Source organism: Galleria mellonella, unplaced genomic scaffold (assembly GCF_026898425.1).
Source record: "Galleria mellonella isolate WM207_F2 unplaced genomic scaffold, CSIRO_AGI_GalMel_v1 utg246, whole genome shotgun sequence".
Lineage (NCBI taxonomy): Eukaryota > Metazoa > Arthropoda > Insecta > Lepidoptera > Pyralidae > Galleria > Galleria mellonella.
In genome coordinates this window covers 754,317-780,932 of record NW_026442050.1, presented here as the reverse complement: position 1 = coordinate 780,932, position 26,616 = coordinate 754,317, and the positions used below count along the sequence as shown (strand labels likewise).

The 26,616-nt window shown below is 32.9% G+C and overlaps 1 protein-coding gene across 1 annotated transcript in view; it reads left to right on the top strand.

Annotated features, from left to right (window-relative positions):
* Nucleotides 1-2,713: 2,713 nt before the first annotated feature.
* Nucleotides 2,714-26,616, top strand: part of LOC113510008 (uncharacterized) — a 30,627-nt gene continuing 6,724 nt past the window's right edge. Inside the window, exon 1 of the mRNA XM_052894890.1 lies at nucleotides 2,714-3,202. Coding sequence (XP_052750850.1) covers nucleotides 3,120-3,202 — 83 coding nt within the window. The 5' untranslated portion in view covers nucleotides 2,714-3,119. The remainder of the gene's footprint in view (nucleotides 3,203-26,616) is intronic.

Genomic DNA, 26,616 nt, shown 5'->3' with positions numbered 1-26,616 from the left:
TCTCCCTGGAAACTATCATGGTTAATTCCTGATGAATTCATCATGATGTGCTAACTGGCCTGTTTTCATTCTCATCAATCACCCTTCTCTGGTGCTCCGCCAGCGTATCCCGTTAGCGCAGGTGGGGTTACCATACTATTTTCACCCATAAAAAAACACAATTGGGGTTATAATTCCATTTTATAGAACACTATTAAAGATAGAATCCTTTTAGATGTGTCATGTTGTCCGGTGTTGTGCTCGTGTTGTAACTATATCGCCTATTTTCGTCTGATTTTTTAAAAGTTTTTATTATTTTTTGTCTCCCCTCATTCACTATTTTTATCATATTTCCAAGGTTTATAAAAAAAATCCCTTTTAAGGGATATGTCTGCCACTGTACTCATTCTTTACTTAAGAACTCTGTACTATATCATTTAAAATTCGACTGTCCAATAAAGTGTTAAAAAAGAAAACAAAATAAACAAATAAAGATTTGGAAAGTGTAATTAGAAAAAAAAAAAGAACAATAATTTCATTATTTTATGTGCTTATTTTAATTTATACTGAAAATGGGAGGGACTTTCTGTTCAGAATTGGGAGAAGTTAGATTAATAATAGACAGATTATTTAGATATAGAATTTTGTGTAGAAATTAGATAAGATTTAGAATTTATCTATCACAGATAATGTAAACAGAATTGACTAGCACACTTGCAACGCAGTATACCTATCTATGTACATCGAAGTGCGTTGACTTCATTCAATCTAATTACAACTCTGTCACCTGAGTAATACGTCATTATTTAATTACAAATTAGTAGAGTGTCTATCCTTTACAATTAAAATTAAAGGAAAAGTTTTTAATTTCCTAAAATGTGCTAAAAACAGGAATCCTTTGTAAAATTAAAAAGAAAGAAATATAAAGAAGTATAAAGCTTTCTAGAAATATAAAGCTGCAATCTAAGAACTTAAACTGCAGCTGGACTGGCTTACACTGGAATTACATAGGAGTGGTAAAATTGTCAATTCATAGAAAGCTAGTGTATAGAAAATGTTATACGGGTGTATAATCCTACCAAATTCAGATACAACCTGCTTGTATACTTTCTACATAAACTGTGTCGAATATATAATCTAGTAATGTAAAATTTGTCATTGACAAATAATTGACATATCAAACATTTTCTATACACTAGTCTGCTATGAATTGAGAAAAATGACAACTAATGGTGTATCTTTCGTCCTGTTTTTACTAATTATATTTGCATAAGAAGAAAGGAGATAACCATAGGATTTACAGTTTTAATCATTCCTTCTATGTAATTCCTTGTTCTGGAGCAAGCACGCTTCCATACTTAAAGAACTCTGTATTTTTTTGAGTGTTAGCACTTTGCTCTCTATCACATTTTATAGATACAAATAAACGTTATATCACTTAATTAAGAGTTTGGAAAAACAAAAAATCCTTACAATCCTCGAAAAAAATAAGACTTATGGCAAATCTAACAATGGCATACCTTTACAGATAGTTGCACTTAGCTCACAGTTGTGCCTCGGACCATAAAACAATTTGCACACAATAATAAAAGACGTTTAAATGTATTTATACTAAATGACAGCTCATTTGTACAGAGGTTGCATTTATAATAGTCTATTCCCATAGGATTGAAGAGTTTAATCGTTGTATATATTTATTCATATTTTTAAAATTAATTGCTCTAATGTATATACTTTAGGGGGAAAGGGATTGTTAGTATATATAAGGGTATAATTTTCCCATAACTATCAATACACCCTATTAGGTCGACCTCCACACGGTTCCCCCTGGAACCTATCGTGATCATTTCCAGTGTAATTCGTCATGACGGGCTAACAAACCTGCTTTCATCCTCACCTATCACCCCTCACTGGTGCCCCGCCGGCGTAAACCGATAGCGCGGGCGGGATTACCATTTCATTATCATCTATTGAAAAAAAATTTATATACTTAGATACATTACATAGATAGTTTACAAACCCTAAAACTGTTAACAATCACTGGCCTTTCCCCTTTATGTGGCAATGAAATTACAGAGTACAGAGATATAAAATCTTAGACCTTAGGAATGGCAACGCATGAAGGGTATTATTGACGATACGGGATACTCTGTTATATCCATGATACTGTTCATGTCTATAGGCGACGGTTCAGATGTAAAAAACAGCAACTTCAACGGTAACTCATTGTAAAATAAATTAGGAACACGGGAGTAAACTTTTTCTACTTTCTTTTTTTTATCACACTTTCAGACTACTTAGGATGTCGTCTATTTAACTAGCTCCCTCTGCTAGACACTTTATCCTCATCTATCATCTTCACTTCGTCCACATCTATCATCACCTCTCTGGTTACTACCAGAGAATGATGTTAGATCAATTAGCTCAATCAATTGGACAATTGCAGTGATTTATCTTCTATACTTATAATAAATCTGTAGAGAGGTCAATTCTGTACATGAAATATATTTCCAAAATAACTATCAGGCGGTGATTAGTGATCGACACTGATGCCAAAAATGCAATCAGTAAAATTTTTGTCTATCTGTCTGTATGTTCGTTATAGAAACAAAAACTACTCGACGGATTTTAACAAAACTTGGTACAATTATTCTTCATACTCCTGGGCAGGTTAAAGTATACTTTTCATCACGCTACGATCAATAGGAGCAGAGCAGTGAAGGAAAATGTTGGGTAAACGAGAGAAGTTACTCCATTTTTAAGCTTCCGTCGCGTGTGCAGCCTTAATGGCCACTTTTAAAAATGTAAAAATATAAACCCGTGCGAAGCCGGGACGGGCCGCTAGTCATTAATATAAAATTTCCGATAGGAATGGAAAACATAATTTCCAAATAATGATACATTAAACAAAATTCAATGACGGACGTATGATTTATATATTCAGGTAGGTACATATCTTTAATCGCGTGCGCATGATATGCAATAAAATCGGAACTGAAGACCTCGGAAGGAAACGAGGAGTCCTTAAGTTTCTCAATGGGAGGAAATTCGCGGTACGTAGTATCGAACGACGAACAGCGACGCCAGTGACGGCATGCAAGTGGCTGGTTTAGCTGCATGGCATAGTGTAGCGGGCAGTAATGAAGTGGCTATCGCGAACTGCGCGCGCGCACCCCGGACGATGCGCCTGCGCCGCTACCATGGCGCACCGCAACACTTTCAGGTGAGCGCATCTCATTAAAAAATGCGTGATACAGCGTTGCCAGATTGGATATTTTTTACGTATTTTTGAATAAGATTTATTTGTGTACGCAAAGTTTTGGAAATATGAAATTGGCGGAGAAAAATAACATGGGTGTGGAGAATATTTTTTTTATTTATTTTTTTATGCAATTTTTTTTTATTTTGGCGTTATAAGTAGCAAATTACATATTACATTATATAGTTTTATAATAGAATATACTACTAAAGGTGATGAAGACTGCATCGGTTTTTTTTTCGTTTTGAACGTAGTGGTTACATGCTAAAATGTAGTGAAAACTGACACATGTTTATGATTGGGTAAAAGTGAATAAAAAAAACGTATAAATTTGAAAAAAGAAATTGATTTTTAGGTAAAAATCCAGGTTGTCTGTAAGAGATTGCTTCTAGCGATAAGACCGCCTTTTGTATATGCAAATTCTGTATAAATACTCCTTGTGGCTTGTATCTTTTGTGCTATATAAAGAGTTTATTATTATTATTAAAAATAAATGATTGCATCTGGCAACACAGTGCGCCCGGCACTGTACGTTACGCGCGCTTATTTAGTAGGCCATTGTTTTGCTCATCGACAATTGTTGCGACGAATCAAGCGTACTAAAAGTACTCGTGTAAACTTCTGTCAGAGTCGCACTTGAAAAAATTGGCTGGCTTGTCAGTATGGCGCGATCTGATCTCTGTTTTTATCTTGTCAACGTTTCAATTCACCAGAAACCTGTCAGAAATTAAATTAAATTCGAAATTGAATTTTGAAATATATAAAAGACTCATCAACCGATGTATTTAAATATAAAATTAAAAAGTCTTAATTGATTAATGCTAATACAATGTATGTGAATTATTGAATGATAAAATTTATATTTATTTTATTTTATTCATTAGGCGCACATAACAGAAGTTTACAAATACAAACTTCAATTATAACATGCAAGTACATTAATGTATTGATCAGGTAAACTTGCCACAACACGTGCACACAGTGTGATCCAATAATAAATGCGACTGCAACAAAGCCATTCGGTTGCAACTATTAGTGAAAAAAAAAAATTAAACATAAAAATAAACATAAACATAAAGAAAGTTAAATAAAAAACAAAAAAAAAAAAATAAAGAAATTTCTAAATATTACATTATTTTATACAATTGTCAGCGATATTGATTATAACCAAGTCCAAATATGTCAAGGTCATTTTGATGAGCGTCATTATATGATCTACACATATTGGCTATGGGGTTATTTAAAGAAATATTATTTCTATAAAGAGGATTTCTATTTGAAGACGAATTCGGCCATTCGTATTAATTAATTCTAAAACTTGGAGACAATCCACAATTGAGTTTATAATCTTATATAGGTACAGTAAATCTTTTATTTTTCTTCTTTTAGTTAAAGATAATATTTTGAAATATTTTAATCTATTTTCATAGTCTCTAAGCTTTCTTTTTAATCCATACCTATAGGAAATTGATTTTAGAAATCTTTTTTGTACTCTCTCAAGATTATCTCGATGTACCTTATAGTAAGGAAATGTAAAGAAACCAAATTTCATAGAAAAGAAAAGAAACAGTTTTTTTCTGTATGAATAAAAAAAAAACTATCACGTCAATTTTACGTCCTCTTTGACATCTTTTTACGACAAAATATCATTACATTTTACTGTAAAATAGTAATAGATATTCCAGCCTTATGTTCATAAGGCTCTCATCTTGCTTTTTTCTATTATAATCAAATTGTAACTATACAATATCTGTACATGGCAGATGTTTAAGAAAAAATAATGTATGGGATTTTAAGAAGAGAAACCAAAACAATAATTTTTAAAAGTTTTGTCTCTCTATCTGTTTGTCTTTATGTTTGTTCCGAAATCACATGAAAACTATTACACCAAATTATGCGAGAGTTTTACAGTTGAGTTCTTTAAGGTCAAACTTAAAATGTGGCACGTTTATTTATTTATTTATGTTTTGGTACATACCATTTTTATAAAAAAATATTTTGATATTACCACTACGAAAAGGCTAACTAATAAAAATACCAAGAAAAAAACGTTATTAAGTTAGATACATTTGTTCTAATGTTTATAGCTTGTTTATTTATAAGTTTTTTTTTTATGAGCGATAACGGAATGGCGATCCTCGCCTGCGCTAACGGTATACGCTGGCGAGTTATCAGTAAGGGATGATAGGTGAGAATGAAAAAGTAGGTCAGTTAGCCCATCGCGATGAATACATATGGAATTCAGCACATTGTTTTCCAGGGAAAACCACGTGGAGGTCGACCTGACTGGATATATTGATAGAAATGGGACTGGTAGCCCCCATTACTAACAATCCATAACAACAATTAGTCCATTACCTTAAGGTTGTCTTGAAAAGATTGCTCTCAGCAATAAGACCGCCTTACTGTACTTATACAATCGTATCGTTATGTTTGTAAATTGTCTTGTTTATTTCCTATATTGTATAATGCAAATAAAGTATACTCATTCATTCATTCATTCAATCCTTTCCTCCCCAGCCTATTTTATTGGTTTTAAAATTGACTCGTACGAAGTAACGGATGAAATGCATAACTACGTATATATTTATATCGTCATAGACAAATAGATAGATAGATAGATAGATAATTTATTTACATTACTTACAGCACATAAATTACAATAAAAAAAAACATACACATAATACACAGTAAAAGAGATAAAAGAATGAAAATAAAAAAGCAACAAAACAAAAAAAAAAAAACAAAAATACAAAATATATAAACTAACAATCTCCTTTCATTCCCTTCCTTCATGCGTGTGCCATAGTAACACAAAATGGTCACAACTCAGTTTATTGCTTTGCCCTTAAAAGAGCAAAACACTGATATTCTGTTGTGGCCAAGAGTCAGTCGCGAAACTCCTCATTAAAAATAACAACAAAAAGAAATATAAATAAACTGCATTGTATGTGTCCATTACATTCGCCTCCATTTGATATTATATTCTAAATAAATAAATACATAACAGATACCATTAGACGAGGGGTAGTCAGAGATCACTTTTTGTCACATTCAGTTATTCAGGCAATAAATATTTCCGCTACGTACCTATTGGGTATGCCAATTTTTTGTTTATTAATAAAAAAAAAAATTAAGTTCTTTTTTAAAAATGTGTTTAGTTTTAGACATAGTCGTAGAATACTGACGGATCTTTATATGTAATATTTGTCAGATCCGTCAGTATTCTACGACTATTACAGTATTTTACTAGAGGGAGACTTTGTACAAAAGTCGATTGCTTGGGTATCTCTGTCCCATTCGTGTTTCAACTGTAAAGCAGTTGTGTTTGCATAGCTGTGTTTCGGTTTGAAGGGTGGGATATGGCGTGAATTTACTGGGTACGGAGGAATGACACCTGAGTCCTCAGGAATGGCAACGCACGGGGGGTATCATGGGCGAAACAGTGTACTCTGTTATGTCCATGGTACTGCTCATGTGTATAGGCGACGGTTACCGCTTTCCATCAGGTGGGCCGTCAGCTTGTTTGCCATTCTAAGTGGTATAAAAAAAAAAAGACTATGGCGATATATCATGAGTGTCACTTTGTTAGTTGGTAACAAATAATTAAATAAATTAGTAAGACAGTTAAGACACAATAATAATAATGTGAAAGTAAGAATAAAACGTTTTCTTCAAAAGTACACATCAAAATCGTGACGAAATATACGTTACAACGTATAATTATTGACGGACGATATAAGTACTGTTCGGTTATTTATATTTTATTTCACAAATTTTATATAATATAGAAAATGTACCGGCCAACTGGCGGCCAATGGGCCTTTTGACCTGCGAGTACTAGTTGTCCATTATAATTATTATACTGTTATATAATTCTATACATGTATTTAACCTACATAATGCCATTAAAATTTACTGTGTGAATTGGCGACGTTCTCCAACTTGTGAGGTTTACCTCAGACACTCAGCGCTCGGTAAATTCTTTTCTCTACAAATGAATCCGGGATGTGGATTATATTTTATATTGTGGTCGACATAATAAGCTGTTTCAATTGTGATACAATTAATACGGTGTGAACAATGAAATAAACTGTGTCGACTGCAAAAGGTATTGTCGAAATTAATTCAGAATTTGCGGAGATATAACGATAAAAAAACCACATGGAGGTCGACCTGACAGGGTATATTGCTAGCAATGGGATTGGTATTCCTCGTTACTAACAATTCCTTTCCCCCTCACTCTCCTATTATGTATGTACATATTAAAATGATATAATAAAATATTTTGTTTCTAATGCACATGCAATAATTTCCTAACATACTCATAATTATCATAAAAGATTTATAAATTATGTGCAATTTGTAAATCACACATATTTATGTAACTTTTTTGTAATATTTTTGCCATTATTTATACAACACACGCACACACACACACACACACACACACACACACACACACACACACACACACACATATATATATATATATATATATATATATATATATATATATATATATATATATATATATATATATATATATATATATATATATATATATATATATATATATATATATATAATACTATCTTTGCCGTTCTTGGGATCTTGGGAGTACTTACTACGTTTTATTTCGCTTAAATAAGACCCCAGACTCGGTATATGTGACTTCAAAAGGACGTTCAAAGAGTAATGTACTATTTATTTTGTTAATAATTGTATTTCTCATGACACGACCATTTCTTCAAACGACAGATTTAAACGAAAGGTCTGTCAGGCTCTTCCGCACTTCTGTATTAGAAATGCAATCTGCCATATGTTTTTCTCAAAAAGCACATATTTTTATCATACTCGTAGCTATACAATAAAAAAAAAAATGGTCAAAAATGTTCGAAAAGTATTAATAAAAGTTGCGTTCCAAAAAAAAAACCTATTTAAATTTTGCCAAAACTAGTTATTTTATTTTAAAAACTAAACTACGGAACGGAATTTGATAAAATTTCTATGGCACCAATCTGTAAGCATATTCTTACAGGTAAAAAAAATATTTTTCCAAATCGACTTAAAACTGATGGAGTAATGAAGTAACAAACATAAAAAAAAAATTACACAACCAAAATCGAGAACTTCATTTTTTTATGTCGGTTGAAAACGGCATATCTTACTGTCAAGTTTATAGATAGATAGATAGATAGATAATTTATTTGCATTACTTACAGCACACAAATTACAACATATATTAATATAAATAAAAAGCGAGATAACATAAATTATTAAAAAAAAAATACATAAAGCTAAATACAATTTTTGTTTGTGAGTGTGCCATAACAATACAAAATGGCCACAACTCAGTTTATTGCTTCGCCCTCAAAAGAGTAAAGCACTGATATTCTGTTGCGGCCAAAGGGAATAGGGTAACAATAAAATAATACCACCAGATTATCCATACAGTAAATAGATAGATGTACAATAAACAGACAGATATGTGATATATTTTTTGTTGTATTTTAACTCATGTTACTTGGGAAAAAAATCCACTGATGATTTTAGTTTTAGCCTATAAGAAAATTCTAAATATGGTAAACACATATGGGCGACACAGTATATACTGTTATGCCAATGGTTCTGTTCATGTCTATCGGTGACGATTAGCAGTTTCCATCAGGTGGGCCGTCAGCTTGTTTGCCGTTCTAAGCTGCATAAAAAACACACTTTTCTCTTATCTTGATTCAAGTAAATAAGGACGCGAGTTATAGCTATTTGTTAAAATTTTAAAAATAATTTAAAAATTAAATATTAAAATGATAATTTGAAGTGATAAAATGTATTAAAGTGTATTTAAACTTTACGTTCATACTTCCTGCTATTGTGATCTCCATTGGTTTCCCAGGACGATAATAAGGTACGTCCCCGTGTAAGCTAAACAATAAACTTTAACAAGTATAGTTCATGGATAGACTGACAGACAGTTTAAACAATAGGTTATTATGAATTTTCTATATGCAGGTACTTCCTTTATTAAAGGAATTGGCCTTAAAGAAAATGAACATATAAGAAAATAGAATTATATTTGAGCTGCCGGTATATCTGATGTAAGACGTTAGCTGTAGAGACGAACATAGGTGTCCTACAATGTACCACACGTAAAGCCTATAGTATGACCGCTTATGGGCTGATGCTTGAGTAAATCGAGTTCAAGCAGACGAGCAAAGTTCGGACGATTTTTTCTGTCTATACTACTATTATTACCTACCTACTACTACCGACTAAACCGTCTTTCAAAAAAAGCGTTTTGCTGTCATATATGTGTAAGTATATTTGTTATTCATATATATCTATTTTATATATGTAATTTTAGATGTATCCAATAATTACTAGTACCGCACATACATTTTACCTGGGAGAGAATGCTTTTAGCATTAAGATGTACACATATTTGTACTAAATAAATAAATAAATAAATAAATATTATAAATAGAATCCATACACGACATACATTTTGCCAGAGGGAGACTTTGTACAAAAGTCGTTTGCTTGAGCACCTCTGTCCTATTCGTTTTTCAATCGTGAAGCAGTTGTGTTTGTATGGCTGTGTTTCGGTTTGAAGGGTGCGATGTGGCAGTGAATGTACAGGGCACAGAGGAATAACACCCGAGTCCTCAAGAATGGCGACGCATGGGGAGTATAGTTACAGTTATGTTTAAAAACAGGGCGGTAACAAATTAAGCAGAATTGCATTTTATTGTTATATTGTTATTTTTTATTGTTGTCATTATTATTTCCATTAATGTATTTTTATAATGTTCTATGTTTGGTTTTTGGTGAGTTTTTTTTTTATACAACTTAGAATGGTAAACAAACTGACGGCCCACCTGATGGAAAGTGATAACCGTCGCCTATAGACACGAGCAGTACCATGGACATAACAGAGTATACTGTTTCGCTCATGAACTCCCAATGCATTGCCATTCCTGAGGAATCACATGTTATTCCTCTGTATCCTGTAAATTCACGCCATATCCCACCCCTCAAACCGTAACACAGCCATGCAAACATAACTGTTTCACGGTTGAAAACTCTCCACTTTATAAAAATATATGGCGTTTTATACATACATAATAAACTTGTTAGATTTTGTTATCTGCATATTGACACAACTTCTAGTTAAATAAATTAGTTAAATTAATTTTTATGTAATAAAAAAAAAACCTAGTGTATTTACTATATTTAATTCGCTGTTTTTTTTTTTTCTCTAAATCGTTTAAGCCATTTAGACGAATAGTGGCAATGTATAAATAAATTGACAAATAGATATGTCAGGTTGAAATATATTCTATAACGTGTTATAAGTATCTACATTTTTTTTTCTTGTCAATGTAAAGCCATGTGGAAACACTTAAAACTAACATTTTTATTAAGAGACATTATAATTTATATCTGTGCGGTTTACTAATCAATGATAATATTGCACGTAACAGACAGTTTAAAAATAAAACTGATGATGTATAGTGTCTATGGTATATGTAATTGCGCGATCACCACTTTCACTTGACCGGTTTCTGTTGTGTGGATTTTATTTAATAAGTAATCAACTTATAAATAAAGGGGGGAAAGGGATTGTTAGTAATGGAGACTGAGAATCCCATTGCTGGCAATATATCCAACCAGGTCTCCCTCCTCGCGGTTCTACCTGGAAACTATCATGGTTAATTCCTGATGAATTCCATTATACGGATCGTACCAATGTCCCTCGTTCCATCAGGGAGGACAATCGTGAACAGCTTGTGTCTAAAATCGAGAGAACGTTAACTATAGTCTCCGATTGGGGACGACAAAACTTAGTCCAGTTTAATCCCTCTAAGACACAAGCTTGCGCGTTCACCGCTAAGAAAACCCCATTTGCTGTAGCTCCACAGTTCCAAGGCACGTCTCTCAACATTTCTAAAAGCATTGGGGTCCTTGGTGTCGACATCTCTAGTGATGTACAGTTCCGTGGCCACCTCGAAGATAAGGTGAAGCTGGCATCTAAAAAACTCGGTGTGCTCAATAGAGCGAAGCATTACTTCATACCGGATCAGCGATTAATGCTGTACAAATCACAAATCCGGTCCCACATGGAGTATTGCTGTCTCTTATGGGCTGGAGCACCTAAATACCAGCTTGAACCTTTCGACTCGTTGCAACGACGAGCTATGAGAATTGTCGATGATCCCAGGCTCACAGGCGGTATCGAACCCTTAAATCTTAGGAAAGATTTTGCCTCACTCTGCGTGTTCTACCGCCTGTACAATGGATTGTGCTCAGAGGAACCCGCCCGAGCTATCGTTATACACTGGCGGGACACCAGTGAGAGGTGATAGGTGAGGGTGAAAGCAGGTCAGTTAGACCATCGTGAAGAATTTCGTGAGAATTAATCATAATGGTTTCCAGGCGGAACCTCGTGGAAGTCGACCTGATAGGGTACATTGACAGCAATGGAACTGTTAGTAATCCCATTACTAACAATCCCATTCCCCCCGTGAATTAGAAAGTATCGCAGGAACATAGGTTACGATCGTGAGTTTGAAAAAGGTACTGGAAATTGCTGCTTTAGTAAATAGGAGACTGGGGGGGAGGGATTGTTAGTAATGCGGACTATCATTCCCATTGCTAGCAATACATCCCGTCAGGTCTCGAAACCACCGCGCTGAATTCTAGGTTAAATGAGCTGCTCTTTCATGTTCATTTCTCATCCCTCACTGGTGCTCCGCCGGTGTATACCGATAGCGCAGGCGGAGTTACTTCCATTCCATTATCATCTATTAAAAAAAACCGTAGTTAGGTAAGGACGCTCTTGCCCATCCACCGTCTATTAAGTTCCCTTAGTCGCCTCTTACAACACCCACGGGAAAGAGATTTTTTTTATACAACTTAGAATGGCAAACAAGCTGACGGCCCACCTGATGGAAAGTGGTAACCGTCGCCTATAGACATAAGCAGTACCATGGACATAACAGAGAATACTGTTTCGCCCATGATACCCCCCATGTGTTGCCATTCCTGAGGACTTAGGTATTATTCCTCTGTACCCAGTAAATTCACGCCATATCCCACCCTTCAAACCGAAACACAGCCATGCAAACACAACTGCTTCACGGTAGAAACACGAACGGGACAGAAGTGCCCAAGCAATCGACTGTGCTTTACCGTCATTGGGTATACAGATATTCAAACAATTAGTTCAAACAAACAAACAAACTATTCAGCTTTATAATATTAGTATAGATAAATACAAATGAATAAATTATTGCACCGAACATGTGTATTGCACGCAGCGTTGCATTTGTAATCGGCAGTGGAGTGCGGCGTGCGGCGTGAAATATCTTCGATTGTAACATTGCTGGCGACCAGTCTGGTTGCATGATCGTGCTCCGTGTAACCACGGACGAAACCAATCCATTGGATGTTATTTTGACACGGCTCAAATTCAGCCTAATCAAGTTAAACACTGGTTTTGTGTAGGGCTGTCAAAAATTTTATCTCCATTCAAAATTATTGATTTATTCTCACGATTTCTCTTGTGATGTTATATTATTCGTTGTGTAAAAATACTATCGAATTATGGGAATTTATAATCGTAGATTGTATTGAGAAAAAGTTGTATAAAAAAACTATAGTATAAATAGTATCTATCTATCTATCTATCTATCTACGCCACTGTTTTTGTTTGTGTATTCAGATCTTGAAAGCTGTCAACTGTCGTTAAAAGATGTACTCGTATTTTTTTTTATAACAATTTAGAATGGCAAACAAGCTGACGGCCCACCTGATGGAAAGTGGTAACCGTCGCCTGTAGACATGAGCAGTACCATGGACATAATAGAGTATACTGTCTCGCCCATGATACCCCCCATGCGTTGCCATTCCTGAGGACTCGGGTGTTATTCCTCTGTATCCAGTAAATTCACGCCATATCCCACTCTTCAAACCGAAACACAGCCGTGCAAATATAACTGCTTCACAGTTGAAACACGAATGAGACAAAGGTACCCAAGCAATCGACTTTTGTACAAACTCTCCCTCTGGTAATTAAAGACACGGATTTAAAGACAATAAAAAACTTACTTGTAAAAACGACATACCTCTTATAAACATATGTTAATTATTTTAATATACAAGTCGTTTTCTTTTGTGCTAATTTTTCATTTTGAAAGACAGCGACAAAAGACACTAATAGTTAAAATAGGACATTTTATATTTTATGAATAAGGAATAAAGAGTTTTAGTACTAATTTATTTATTTATTTATTTACAGTAAATATTATTAAGAGAAGTGATACAAAAGGCGGCCTTATCGCAAAGCAATCTCTTCCAGACAACCTTTGGGTAGAGGACATTGAGAAAAAGACAAAGGGCAGGTGGCGCACTGTTATATAAATATTATCATATACAAACATATATACATACATACACATACATATATATAATATATACACTATTAAATATATACATAACATACACATACTTACTAGCACACATACAACAGAAAAAAAAAATACTAAGTTGTACTTACTAAGTACTAGTTAGTGTAACAATAATATATTTTTAGATATGTATTTGATTTCACTACTTTATTGCTAATTTAATAATTATGGAGTAAAAGACCCGGTTGTACTTTTGACAGCTCCCAACAATTCACACAACAACATGGCCGCCTCTCCTAGTGTTGCTCCCGCACAAGCGTAACATAGATAAATACAGTATAAAAATACAATAAATATAATAGAGAATACAATTTTTATTTTATTTATTTAATTTATATTTATAATAAAGTTAGCCTTTGTTTTAATAATAATAATAATATAATTTATTTGCTAAAAAACACGGTATACAGATGATAGTAATAATATATTAGGAACACGTGTTTTGCCAAAATAGTGATGATTTTAATATTTATGGTAACTAAATACTATTAACAAAATATTATTTATGTGCTTATAAAGTGGAATTATTTTCTAGTCCAACAAGTCCTTAATTGAGTAATAACACTTGTCCAAAAGCCATTTGTACAGTGTGTTTTTAAATTTTGTCAGTGTTTTTATATTTATAATATTTACGAAGGAATGTGCCATTTAAATACATTGATATGTTCCTCTAAAAAAAAAAAAAAACATTTCGTAGTGTGTGTCTTGGTAGTACGAGAGACTCATTTAGAAAAAAAAAGAGAGTATTGCACTAATTTTTCTTTACTGTGACTTGTGATTAGTATGTACGCAAGCTGGGCGGTCTCTCTCCATAAGGGGCAGTTTCCAGCCTATGTTCTTACCATTCTGGTCAAACAGCTTCGTACTTACGAATGTATTTATTCACTTGAAACTGCATGGTTTTATTGTATTTTTTTTCACTGTTATATTATGGCAGTTAATTAAACAAATAATAGTATTTTTCATTGTTATAAACAGATATTAATCTATATCTAAATGCAAAAGTTTGTAACGATGGATGGATGATTTTTTTGTTTTTAATGGATGATAACGGAATGGTAACCCCACCCGCGCTATCGGTATACGCCGGCGGGGCACCAGTGAAGGATCATAGATGAGTATAAAGCAGGTCAGTTAGCCCATCGTGACGAATTCAACAAGAATTGTTCACGATGGTTTCCAGGGGGAACCACGTGGAGGTCAACCTAATAAGGCATATTGCTAGCAATGGGGCTGTCAAACTCAATTGCTAACAATCCCTTTCCCCCGATGGATGGATGTTTGTTAGTCTTTGAAGGAAAATCTACTATACTAGTAGGTTATATCCTAACTTAGCAAGTAGCATAATTTATATACTGCTTAAAGCAGGTGGACAGCCCTAGTGATAATTCGACATGAATCCATCAAACGGTACATCAACCTCTGTTGTTACTGTCATTCACAATTAGACGTAATAAATTGTTGATTATGATTTATAATAGTCATGTAAGTTTCGATATAAAAACTACAGTACAGTAACTACAGTAACAGACAATGTATGTTTTCAATGATTAGGTAAGATCATGCTATTCCAGGCTCTGTATTAGGCGGTCTATGTTATGTTATTAAGAGATTTTAAAAAGCAATGATTGTTGGTTCAGTTTGTAAATGTGTACGTAAATATTACACAAAAATAGGACGATGTTTTTAAATAGAACTGGTTTTTAGGAAACAAACTGTGCATAAACAAAAATGCAGGTGACTTAGGACCGTTCCTTATGGCAGTCTGTGGGAGAGGTTCATATCCAGCAGCGGACAGATAACGGCAGATATGTTAACAATGATGATCTGTGTCTTGTGTGCTGTAAATGATAAAAATAAATTGTCTATCTCGTCTAAAAAAAAATGTATATGCTGATTATTTTATGTACTCGTACAGACTAGCGGCCCGTCCCCGCTTCGCACGGGTGGACATTTTTACAACAAATTTAAAAAGTGGTTATTGTGACATAACGATAATAGTTAGACATATAGTATCGAGAAGTTTTTTATAGTAATTGATATTTTCTTTAATATTGTAGAACATACTTTTGTTTTATCACCAATAGTTTTCGCAGCGCACGCGACGAAAGATATTTTATAGCATTTTTTTACACCTTGAGTTACATTACTAAAGTTTTAGCAAGGATCCCTAATCTTTTCTAACAATAAATATAGTCTACGTTACTCAGGGTGAATGTAGCTTTCTAATGGTGAAAGAATTTTTGAAATCAGCAAAGTAGTTTTTGTGTTTTTTTCACACAAAAATACAATATTTCCTCTTTGTAATATTAGTGTAGATTTCTCAGCGCGTCAGTTCAACGTACGATTGATCGGTTTTTATTTTATTACGTAATATTTTAAGCATAACAATTAACTTCGATGTTTAATTATATTTGCAATCGATATAAGATTTATTATTGATGTTTATATTATATATTTACAATGCAATCCTCTATTTTGTTTAGGAGTAAAATCTGGAATCTTGTAACGAGCGATGTGCGACTTTACTAATCCGCTTACTAATTATTCGACTGAGCAATTCATTCGAATTATTCGAATGATATTCAAATCGTTGGCCTACTAATTTCATCCAACTACTAGTGTCATTTGACTACTAATTTCATTCGACTATTTGTTTTTGTCGTCACACGTTATCAATTAATGTTACGGTAGGACTGTGATAGTAGTGGATATAGGGAAAGGACTTTGTTTTTATTAGTCTAATTGATTACTAATTAGTACAATCATTCGAATACAAAAAATAGTATATTACTAAATTAGTAGTCGAATTAAAAAGTTACTTATTACTAATTAATCGAATAACAAAATCATTCGGATTCGAAAACGCTACTCGTAATATTTCTTTATTAGAATATAAAAGTGTATAAATGTTTGTTTTATTATCTGAGAATATACAAATTGTAGAGAAAGGCTAATATATTATTATTATTATATATATTTATATACGTCTTAATACCTTACTATTAAAATAAAAGACATATGGCATATTCAAAATATATCGTAAAAAAATTTAAATTAAATTATAAATATTTATGACACACTTAATTGACGTTTTTAAGGCCCTTAAATTTAATCACAGTTTCTATTAGATTCATTTATTGGTTATGTATTTTACAGGTAACACGGTGATATATACATCTTAAAAAATGACGTCATTTCGTCGTCAAAGCCTTCCGAGTTAACTTGATAGGTTAACAATATTAGAATGTTAGGTTCAATATTTCTCATCATTCTACGAAACATGTTTTGTTTTTCTTTTGGGAAAATGTTTTATTTCACACTCACTAGATTACCAGTACCAGATTATCAAGACGCTGCGTCTTATAATAAATGTATTTAATATAACTGAGAATGGCAAACAAGCTGACGGCCCACCTGATGGAAAGTGATGTTTATAATATTGTTTAACAACCGTACTGCATGAGCAAACAAGCTGACGGTCCACCTGATGGAAAGTGGTAACCGTCGCCTATAGACATGAGCAGTACCATGTACATAACAGAGTATACTGTTTCGCCCATGATCCCCCCCATGCGTTGCCATTCCTGAGGACTCAGGTGTTATTCCTCTGTACCCTGTAAATTAAAGATGTTGGGGCTTTGACATTATTTCTAATTTTATTTATTGCTGGAGTATCATTTATTTATCCGGAGTGGAGGGATCAATTTGAAAACAAACACATTCTCCTACATCTTCAAATAACGTCATTTTTAATATTGTAACCTTAGTGATTATGTTTGTTGTTTAAACATTTCTTGATTGGATGGGTCTCGTCAGAATTTAGAAAACATTTTCAAACTATTTTTTGAAATCTTCCATATTTTTTCTGGTTTATTATAACAGTCTTGTGTCACAGTCTAATTAATAGCCAGCAGTTCAACGTATATGTAAAAGTATGTTTGGAACATATCAAACGATGATTTAGATTCACCAGAACCTCTTTCGCTACCATTCATCAATCTTTTCATACACGTTTCTACCGTAAAGCGTTGTTTTGCATGGCTGTGTTTCGGTTTTTAATTTGGGATTCTTCAGCACGTCGAATTGACATTTAAGGTCAACATACGTGAGTCTCAGGAATGGCAACGCATACCGACATCTCCAGTATACATTCTTATCCATAAATCTCTTTCGTATATTCTTCTTTACACCCATCAGGTGGACTCCAAATGACCATACCATTCTACGTTGTATATTCCTGATACACATATATATATATATATATATATATATATATATATATATATATATATATATATATATATATATATATATATATATATATATATATATATATATATATATATATATATATCCCGATCATTACATAACAATTCGGAACGCATTGCTCTCTCAAGCTATGTGTTAGACGACTGGCAGTGAAGAGTTCTTTACACTGTGTTTGTGTTATATCATAGTTACCAGTCAATAGATTATCTTTCTTTCTAATTTCTCAAATTTACATTTATTATTAACTAGTTTGTAACCGCGACTTCGCCCACGTGACCGGGATATGTTTACTGAGCAGGATGAAAAATAAGCTTATATTTTTCTCCATCGAACATTATAGGTTTATACCAAATTACGTAGTAGTTGGTTAAGCCGTTAAGGCTTTATAAGGTATCGAATGAATAGACAAATGCAATTTAAAATATTATATATATATATATATATATATATATATATATATATATATATATATATATATATATATATATATATATTTTTTATGTACAGACATCGTCCATCGTGACAAATTAAATGATAAATTTGTCCTGATAGTTTCCAGGGGGAACCGCGTGGAGGTCGACCTGATAGGGTATATCGATAGCAACGGGGACTAACCTCCCTATTATTAACAATCCCTTCCTCCCAGCCGTTCGTTTCACCATAAAATAGGCTACCCTTTCCTTTCACGTAGTGGGTGGTAAGAGGCGATTAAGGAAGCTTATGGTGTAGGGATGAATAGCAGCGTATCTCTTAAAACATCGCTATCGCCTAACTGCGGTTGCCATCCGCTTGCCAAGTGTGGCAACTACTGGCAAATCCCTCCTTATAGGGGAGGCTTATGTTCAGCAGTGGACAGTTAATGGCCGATACAACAATAGGATACGACATAAACAACTTTAGATCAAATATATATGTACAAAATACATTAGAGATTGAGATAACAGTTGTAAATACGAACGAAAATGTTATTTAAATGTAATTTAAATAAATAAAACAAATAGTATTCGAATCACAGCTCGAACTAATGCTAGTTTGGCATCCTCTCAAGTTATATAAAACGATCGTATCTACCTTAATATTGACTTAATAACAATTGCAAAATACCTGATTATTAAATTTTGACAGTTCACGGCCGCCATATTTTTTTTTATACTTTTGACACAAGCTTTTAATGTCACAGTTTATCAAGAAATCTTTCTTACCAGTTGTTCAATGGACACTAAAACAGAGCCATACGTACATAATTGTTATGTGGTCGTTAAGATATTTTAAAGGCGTTAGATTACCGCGTTTTTCTTACATTGTTTTCGTCATCACGTGATCTAAATTGTAGCCAGTCATTACCTGTCCACCGCTGAACATAGGCCTCCCCCATAGACCGCCATAAAGAACGATCCTGAGCCACCTGCATCCACGGACTGCCTGTAAAGCATTTGATGTCGTCACTCCATCTAGTGTGAAGACGTCCTACACTTTGTTTGCCCGCACACGGTCGCCACTCAAGAACTTTTCTTCCCCATCGGTTGTTGGTTCTTCAAGCTATGTGACCAGCCCATTGCCACTTCAGCTTGCACATCCTTCGGGCTATGTCGGTTACTTTGGTTCTTTTGCGGATATCCTCGTTTCGGATTTTATTACGCAAAGATACTCCGAGCATAACCCTCTTCATACCGGGGAGAAAGGCATTTTAGTAATGGAGATATATATATATATATATATATATATATATATATATATATATATATATATATTCTCATCTATCATACTAAGCGTATACCGTTAGCGCAGGCGGGGTTACCATACCATTTTTACCCATCAAAAAAAAAAAAACCCTCTCCATACCCCGTTTAATAATATAAATAGATTCACAGAAATAAACTTAGCAAATGCAAAAAGAAAATAGCTACCTTATTACAATCTACATAAGTGTCAGAATATATCGATTGTACACGAGAAACATTGCTCTCCTTACATCAGTAATCGATTAAAAAATCACCAAAATTGATATTGCGGCATGGACGTTTGCAAAATTCCAAGCAATTGGAACATTGTGGAAATACACAATGCGCATGCGCATGCGCCGGCCCGGCCGGTGAGCTGAGTGAAAACACAATTAACATAGTAAATAAACATTCGCGCACCAAACGAGCGGTCTAGAATGCGCATATATTTATATTCTGTAGGTTATCACACGATGATTACAACCTAGTTTCTAGAATGGATAGAATATCAATAAATATTCATAATTACACAATTATTTGCAATTAGAACGTCGTCGCGGTATGGTTTCCATTTTCGAAATAAATGTTTTTTTTTTTTTTGGTGCGAAAACACTAGTATATCTAGATTCCAAATGAAAGGTCGCGAGGTCAGTTTGGGGCAATGTTTGTTGCACTCATAGGCGTATTTAGAAGTAAGAGGGGAGGGAAGAGGAGGGGAGGGGATAAAGAACAAGTTGAATGCACTGTCTAAATGAAATTATGATGTTATGGATTTATTGTATAAGAGCTTTTATAACAGATTTTACAAAATCTCAGTGTTGTAATATTAAGCTGATCACATTAAAGGTCGTCATAATTTTTTTTTATACAACTTAGAATGGTAAAGAAGCTGACAGCATACCTGATGGAAAGTGGTAACCATCGCCTATAGACATGAGCAGTACCATGGACATAACAGAGTATATTGTTTCGCCCATGATACCCCCCATGCATTGCCATTCCTGAGGCCTCAGATGTTATTCCTCTGTACCCTGTAACCCTGTACCACTTCAGCTTGCACATCAATCAATCAATCAATCAATCATCTTTATTCATACACATCTGTTACAGATACTTATGATACGTCAATCTATAATTATAATAATTACTATAGAAAATAATATTGATTTAAGAAAAAATGCAATAATTACATTTACAATACAATTTAAATTAATAAAACAAATCCATGCAGTTTTGTCATTTAAATAGTCATTTAATTTATAATGCTTTTGTACAGAGAGTCCTTTTTATATATATGTCTTAAATTTTCTTTCATTTAATTGTAAAACGTATCTGAAGTTTATTATAAAAATTGTATACAGATTATGAAAGATGTACTGACTTTTCTAAGGCGATAACAAGGAACATTCAATTTTTTTTATTTCTTGTATTGAAATTATGTATGTCACTGTTATTTTTAAAAAAGATTTATATTTTTACGTACATACATAATGTTTTCGACATATATATTGCGAGGGAACAGTAATAATACCTGTTTGCTTAAAATATTCCCTAAGAGATTCCCGAGAAGGCAAATTAAATATTGACCGAACTGCTCTTTTTTGCAGTACAAAGATTGTATCGATGTCAGCGTGATCTATAATATAATGCCATATGACATGATACTGTGAACATAACTAAAATATACCTTAGCTGTTATTGTATCAGTTAATTGTCGAGATTTTTCTAACAGCATAAGCAGCTGAACTCAGCCTGTTGGCTAATTCATATATCCCCATCTTATAATCAACTACTATGCCAAGAAAAGTGGTTCTATCTACAAAGTCAAATCCGGTGGTCTAATCTAATAGCGGTATTCACTTGCTTAGTATTGGATATGGAAAATCTGATACATTTAGTTTTTTTTGAATTAAGTACTAGATTATTTGACGTAAACCATATCAAAACCTTAGACAAAGCAACATTTACATGGTCAAGGTTATGTGTATTTCTATTCACTTTAAACATTAGTGAAGTGTCATCAGCAAATAATACAATATCAGACAAATCTTGAACATGATACGGTAAGTCATTCATGTATACAAGAAAAAGAAAAGGACCCAAAATAGATCCCTGAGGCACACCCATTTCAATATAAGATCCACTAGAATTGACACCGTTTACTTCTACTATTTGAATTCTTGAATTTAAGTAAGATTTTAAGAGATCTAAAGACTTATTTCTAACTCCATAATGTTCAAGCTTCATTAATAAAGTTTTATGATCGACGCAATCGAATGCCTTAGAAAGATCACAAAATACACCAATTACATCTTGTGAATTCTCCCATGCACTGAAAATGCATTGCATTAAATTAATGCCGGCATCAACAGTGCATCGTCCTTTTGTAAATCCATATTGTTGCTTGTGGAGTTCACGTAAATTAAAATGGTCTAACATTTGTAGAAGAATTAATTTTTCGAAAATCTTACTAAATACTGGTAGAATTGAGATTGGCCTAAAGTTAGTAAGGTTTTCCTTATCACCAGAAAATAACGGCATTATTTTACTAACTTTCATTAGATCTGGAAACACTCCTTGATCAATACTCTTGTTAAATATTATAGCCAGATGAGGAGCAATTTCATTTATTACAGATTTCATTACCTTTAAAAAATCACCAAATATCTTCCGATTTTTCAGATTGAGAGAGTTAAAGGCTTTTATTATACAAGAAGAATTTATGTAATGAAACCTAAAATCATAGATACAGGAACTCACAGTGTTTTTTAATAATTGTTTAGCTAAATCAGGTGACGAATTTAATGATTTTGTTGCTTTTAAAGGTATTGTTGAGAAAAAATTTTCGAAAACTTGAGCAACTTGATCATTTTTATCTACTATACAATTTTCAGTTTTCAGCATATATTTTAACTGTAGAGACTTTTTGTTACCTATTTCCGTGTTTATTATGTTCCACGTATTCTTTATTTTGTCTTTAGATGTTGTAATTTTACGTTTTAAGTGAAGGATCTTAGCAGCGTTACACACTCTTTTAAATATTTTTGAGTAATTTTTCACATATTCAACAAAAATAGGTTCTTGCAAATAGCTCTTGATATCATACAGTTGATACATATTCTCTCTACTTTTTCTAATACCAAACGTCGACCATTCACTAAATTTTGAATTCTTAATCTTTGACTTCTTAATAAAATGTTATCAAAATGAGATTTTTTATTGAAAAATCGGTCATATAATGTAAATTTATATTATTATATCTAGATTTCCAAATGAATTTCTGCAATTTATATGCTGTTGTTGGTCTATAGAGTTTATAGGTATCTTCCGTATTTCATTACATGTAAATGTCACACTTTGTCCGCAATGGTCCGAAGGTAAAGTATTTATGATAGATTTATTTAAAATATTAAAATTACAATATATATTGTCAATACATGAAATATGATGTAATGGATTTATTGTATAAGACATTTATAGACCAAAACTTTTAAACAAACTATTGATTTTTGTCTTCATAGGACTATCAATTAGAAGGTCCACGTTTTTTTTTTATACAACTTAGAATGGTAAAGTCCCCGCATACTAATATAGATTTATTACTTTTAAATGCTAATTTCAGTACATCCTCCATGATGGACTCAAATTTGATGGAGTTTGGGGGTCTATATACACATATAATTATATATTTATCCAACTCTGTACATGAGATTTCCAACACATTCAGAAAGTGCTATATATCTTTACGCTCTTTAACTTTAATATTTTTATTTACAAAAATAATAGACCTCCTCTTATAGAGTTTTGTCTGTTGAATACACTCTGGATTTTATAATTCACGTATGTGAATTGACATGTTTGTCATTTTTAGCCAATGTTCAGTGATACAGAATGTCAATATTAAATTCATTTAAAAATAATTCTATTAGTAATTCTTTGCCAAGAAATCGAATATTTTGATGAACTAGTTTAAGATGTTTTGGCCTCTTTGTCAGTAAACTAAGTTTAAATAATCATTAGTATAATTACTAAATCCTTCATACAATTTTTATGTTTAACTGTTATACTATTTATAACAGGACTATGTAATATATTATAAGCTAAAAATGTAGCTAACTGTCGTTTGTAAAATTGTGATAGTATGTGTATATCAGTCATTTAAAATTATTTACAAATTTATTTGTATCAAAACAATGAATATTTTCAACAAAACAAACTCATGTTATACATTATATTAAGTTATAAATTTGTTGGTTCTGATTTCGAGACAATGAAACCGATGTAAAAGTAATATAATAAATTTTTTTATAGTCATATTTGAGACAGATTTAGAAGATAGTTGTTGTTTTCCTATTTAGTTTTCCTTTTCTGTAATGTATCATAGTTTCTAATATAACATCTCATTATCGGGGAGAAAGGGATTGTTAGTGATGGAGATTGAGAATCCCATTGCTAGCAATATACCCAACCAGGTCGACCTCCTCGCGGTTCCCCCTGGAAACTATCATGGTTAATTCCTGATGAATTCATCATGATGGGCTAACTGGCCTGTTTTCATTCTCATCTATCACCCTTCACTGGTGCTCCGCCAGCGTATCCTGTTAGCGCAGGCGGGGTTACTATACCATTTTCACATATAAAAAAAAAATCTCATTACCTTCCATTTTGGGAATGGCTCTCTCCCAATGTAGGAGAGTTTATTTGTGACACTTTATTGTACTTTTCATTCTTGTTTCTTATACAGTCTTGTGTTTTCTCGAGGATCTTTGAAAGTTTACTACTTAGAGTTACTAATATTTAGAATTTTAACCACATGGTTTATTTCTTAACTTGATTGCACTGAAATATCGTATTGTCTTTCATTATAACCATTTCATTTTGGAAATAAAAACATTTGCTGTTAAATTGTATTTTACATTATACAAATCTAGTTATGTCCCCCTGGTTCGGACGCTACGTTGCAAATTTAAATTCAATTCATATTTAGTAAAATAGATTTGTTACAAGCACTTTTAAATCGTAATTTTTTATAAATTTATTGCAGAGTTCGGAAAGTTGTTATCTGTCGAGAAGAGCTCACAAGAAACTCAACAGTTACTCTTTTAAATCTCTGTTAACATTATGTTTATTTATTTATTTGAATCTACTATGTTTAAAATTACATGATCATTAAAAAACCCGTGCATGATTTACTAACACCATGCATATTTGTATTTCAAATTATCATGGCGTTTTTCAATAAGTGTTTTTAATAATTTTGTTTCTGCCTACCTTAATGGGAGACAAGCGTGACAGATATATGTATGTATGTATGTTTTAAATTTATTAATAGGTGGATCCAAATTATCCTTCGGTATCTTAGTATAACATTTAATGCACATTACGCTACAATTAACTTTTTCTAAACTATACATTTGAATAGGAAGTTTGGATATGGTACACATAATGTGAAGATAGATAGATAGATAAATAATTTATTTGCATTACTTACAGCACACAAACAGTACAAGACACAAATGCAAAGTGAAAAAAGAAAAAAAAATACATGTACAAAAAAACAAAAAAAAAAAAAAAAATCAAAAACAAAATGCATAAATTTAGTAACATTTTTTTCCCCTTCATGCGTATGCCACAGTAACACAAAATGGCCACAACTCCGCTTATTGCTTTGCCCTAAAAAGAGCAAAGCACTGATATTCTGTTGTGGCCAAAAGTGAGGCGCGAAATACCACAGAAAAAAAAATTATAAAAAAAAGAAAGAAACATAGATAAAATACATTTTGTATGTTCGTTATATTCGATTATTGAGATCGCTGTTAGAAACAGCCACGCCGCCACGTGGGTGTACTAAAACAGTCGTAACTTCTTTTTAATAAACATGAGATAACTTTATCATCCGGGCCAACAATAATGAAAGTGTAAATTATTGGGTGTCCGATACATTTAGGTATTCGTGTAGTAAAACGAGATTCGTTTAAAAGCTAGAAAGCGTATTTCGGCTGTGAAATTAACATATTATTAAGCATTTGGATGTACCCTGTGGAATCGATTACAATTTCATTAGCATTCTTCACGCGCTAGTCGATTTTCCTCGGACCTTGCTGATATCCTTATTAATTTAAGTAATGAATTTAGTTACATAGGAAATACATACCGAGTAGTGTTTCTCACTCAATTGTTTTAAAATATCTTTATTCTTTATTGTACACAAAATATAATGTTAACCACAATTCATTTGAAACGTAATGTACAAAGGCGTGCTTGTCTCTAATAAGAGATTTCTTCCAACAAACCTTTTCATGTAAATTGGATGTATTTTCTATTAAATAATTTGTTTGGAAGAAATCGTAAGGTGTATTCTGCTATCATCATCATCGTCATCTAAATCAGTGTTTCCCAAACTTTTTTGTGCCATGCCCCACTTAAACATTTGTAACATTTTTATGCCCCCATACATAATTGTTCCCGACAAAGTTTACTTGACGACTCTAATCGCCCAGTTGATATTTTGGTAACATCAAACGAAATTATACCTAAGAAATATTTACAGCATTTTTTTAATTTACTATTTTTTTTGTTAATTTTGGCACCGATATCTACTCGTAGCATTGCGTTTAAATGGCTCGGAGCAAGAGGGTTAAAATCACTTTGAATCCATTTTTTAATTTTAATTTAATTAAAAAATGAACTCAAAGCCAAATTGCCGCACTGTGAGGCGTGGGTCCCACGTTGGTTAACACCGATCTAGATACTTGAAATTATCATTTCATCTTGGCTTTGCAGTAGTTTTTCTTATGCGTGAAAATGGAATGGTAACCCCGCCTGCGCTATCGGTATACACTGACGGGGCACCAGTGAGGGATGATAGGTGACAATGAAAAGACAGGTCAGTTAGCCCATCGTGACGAATTCGACG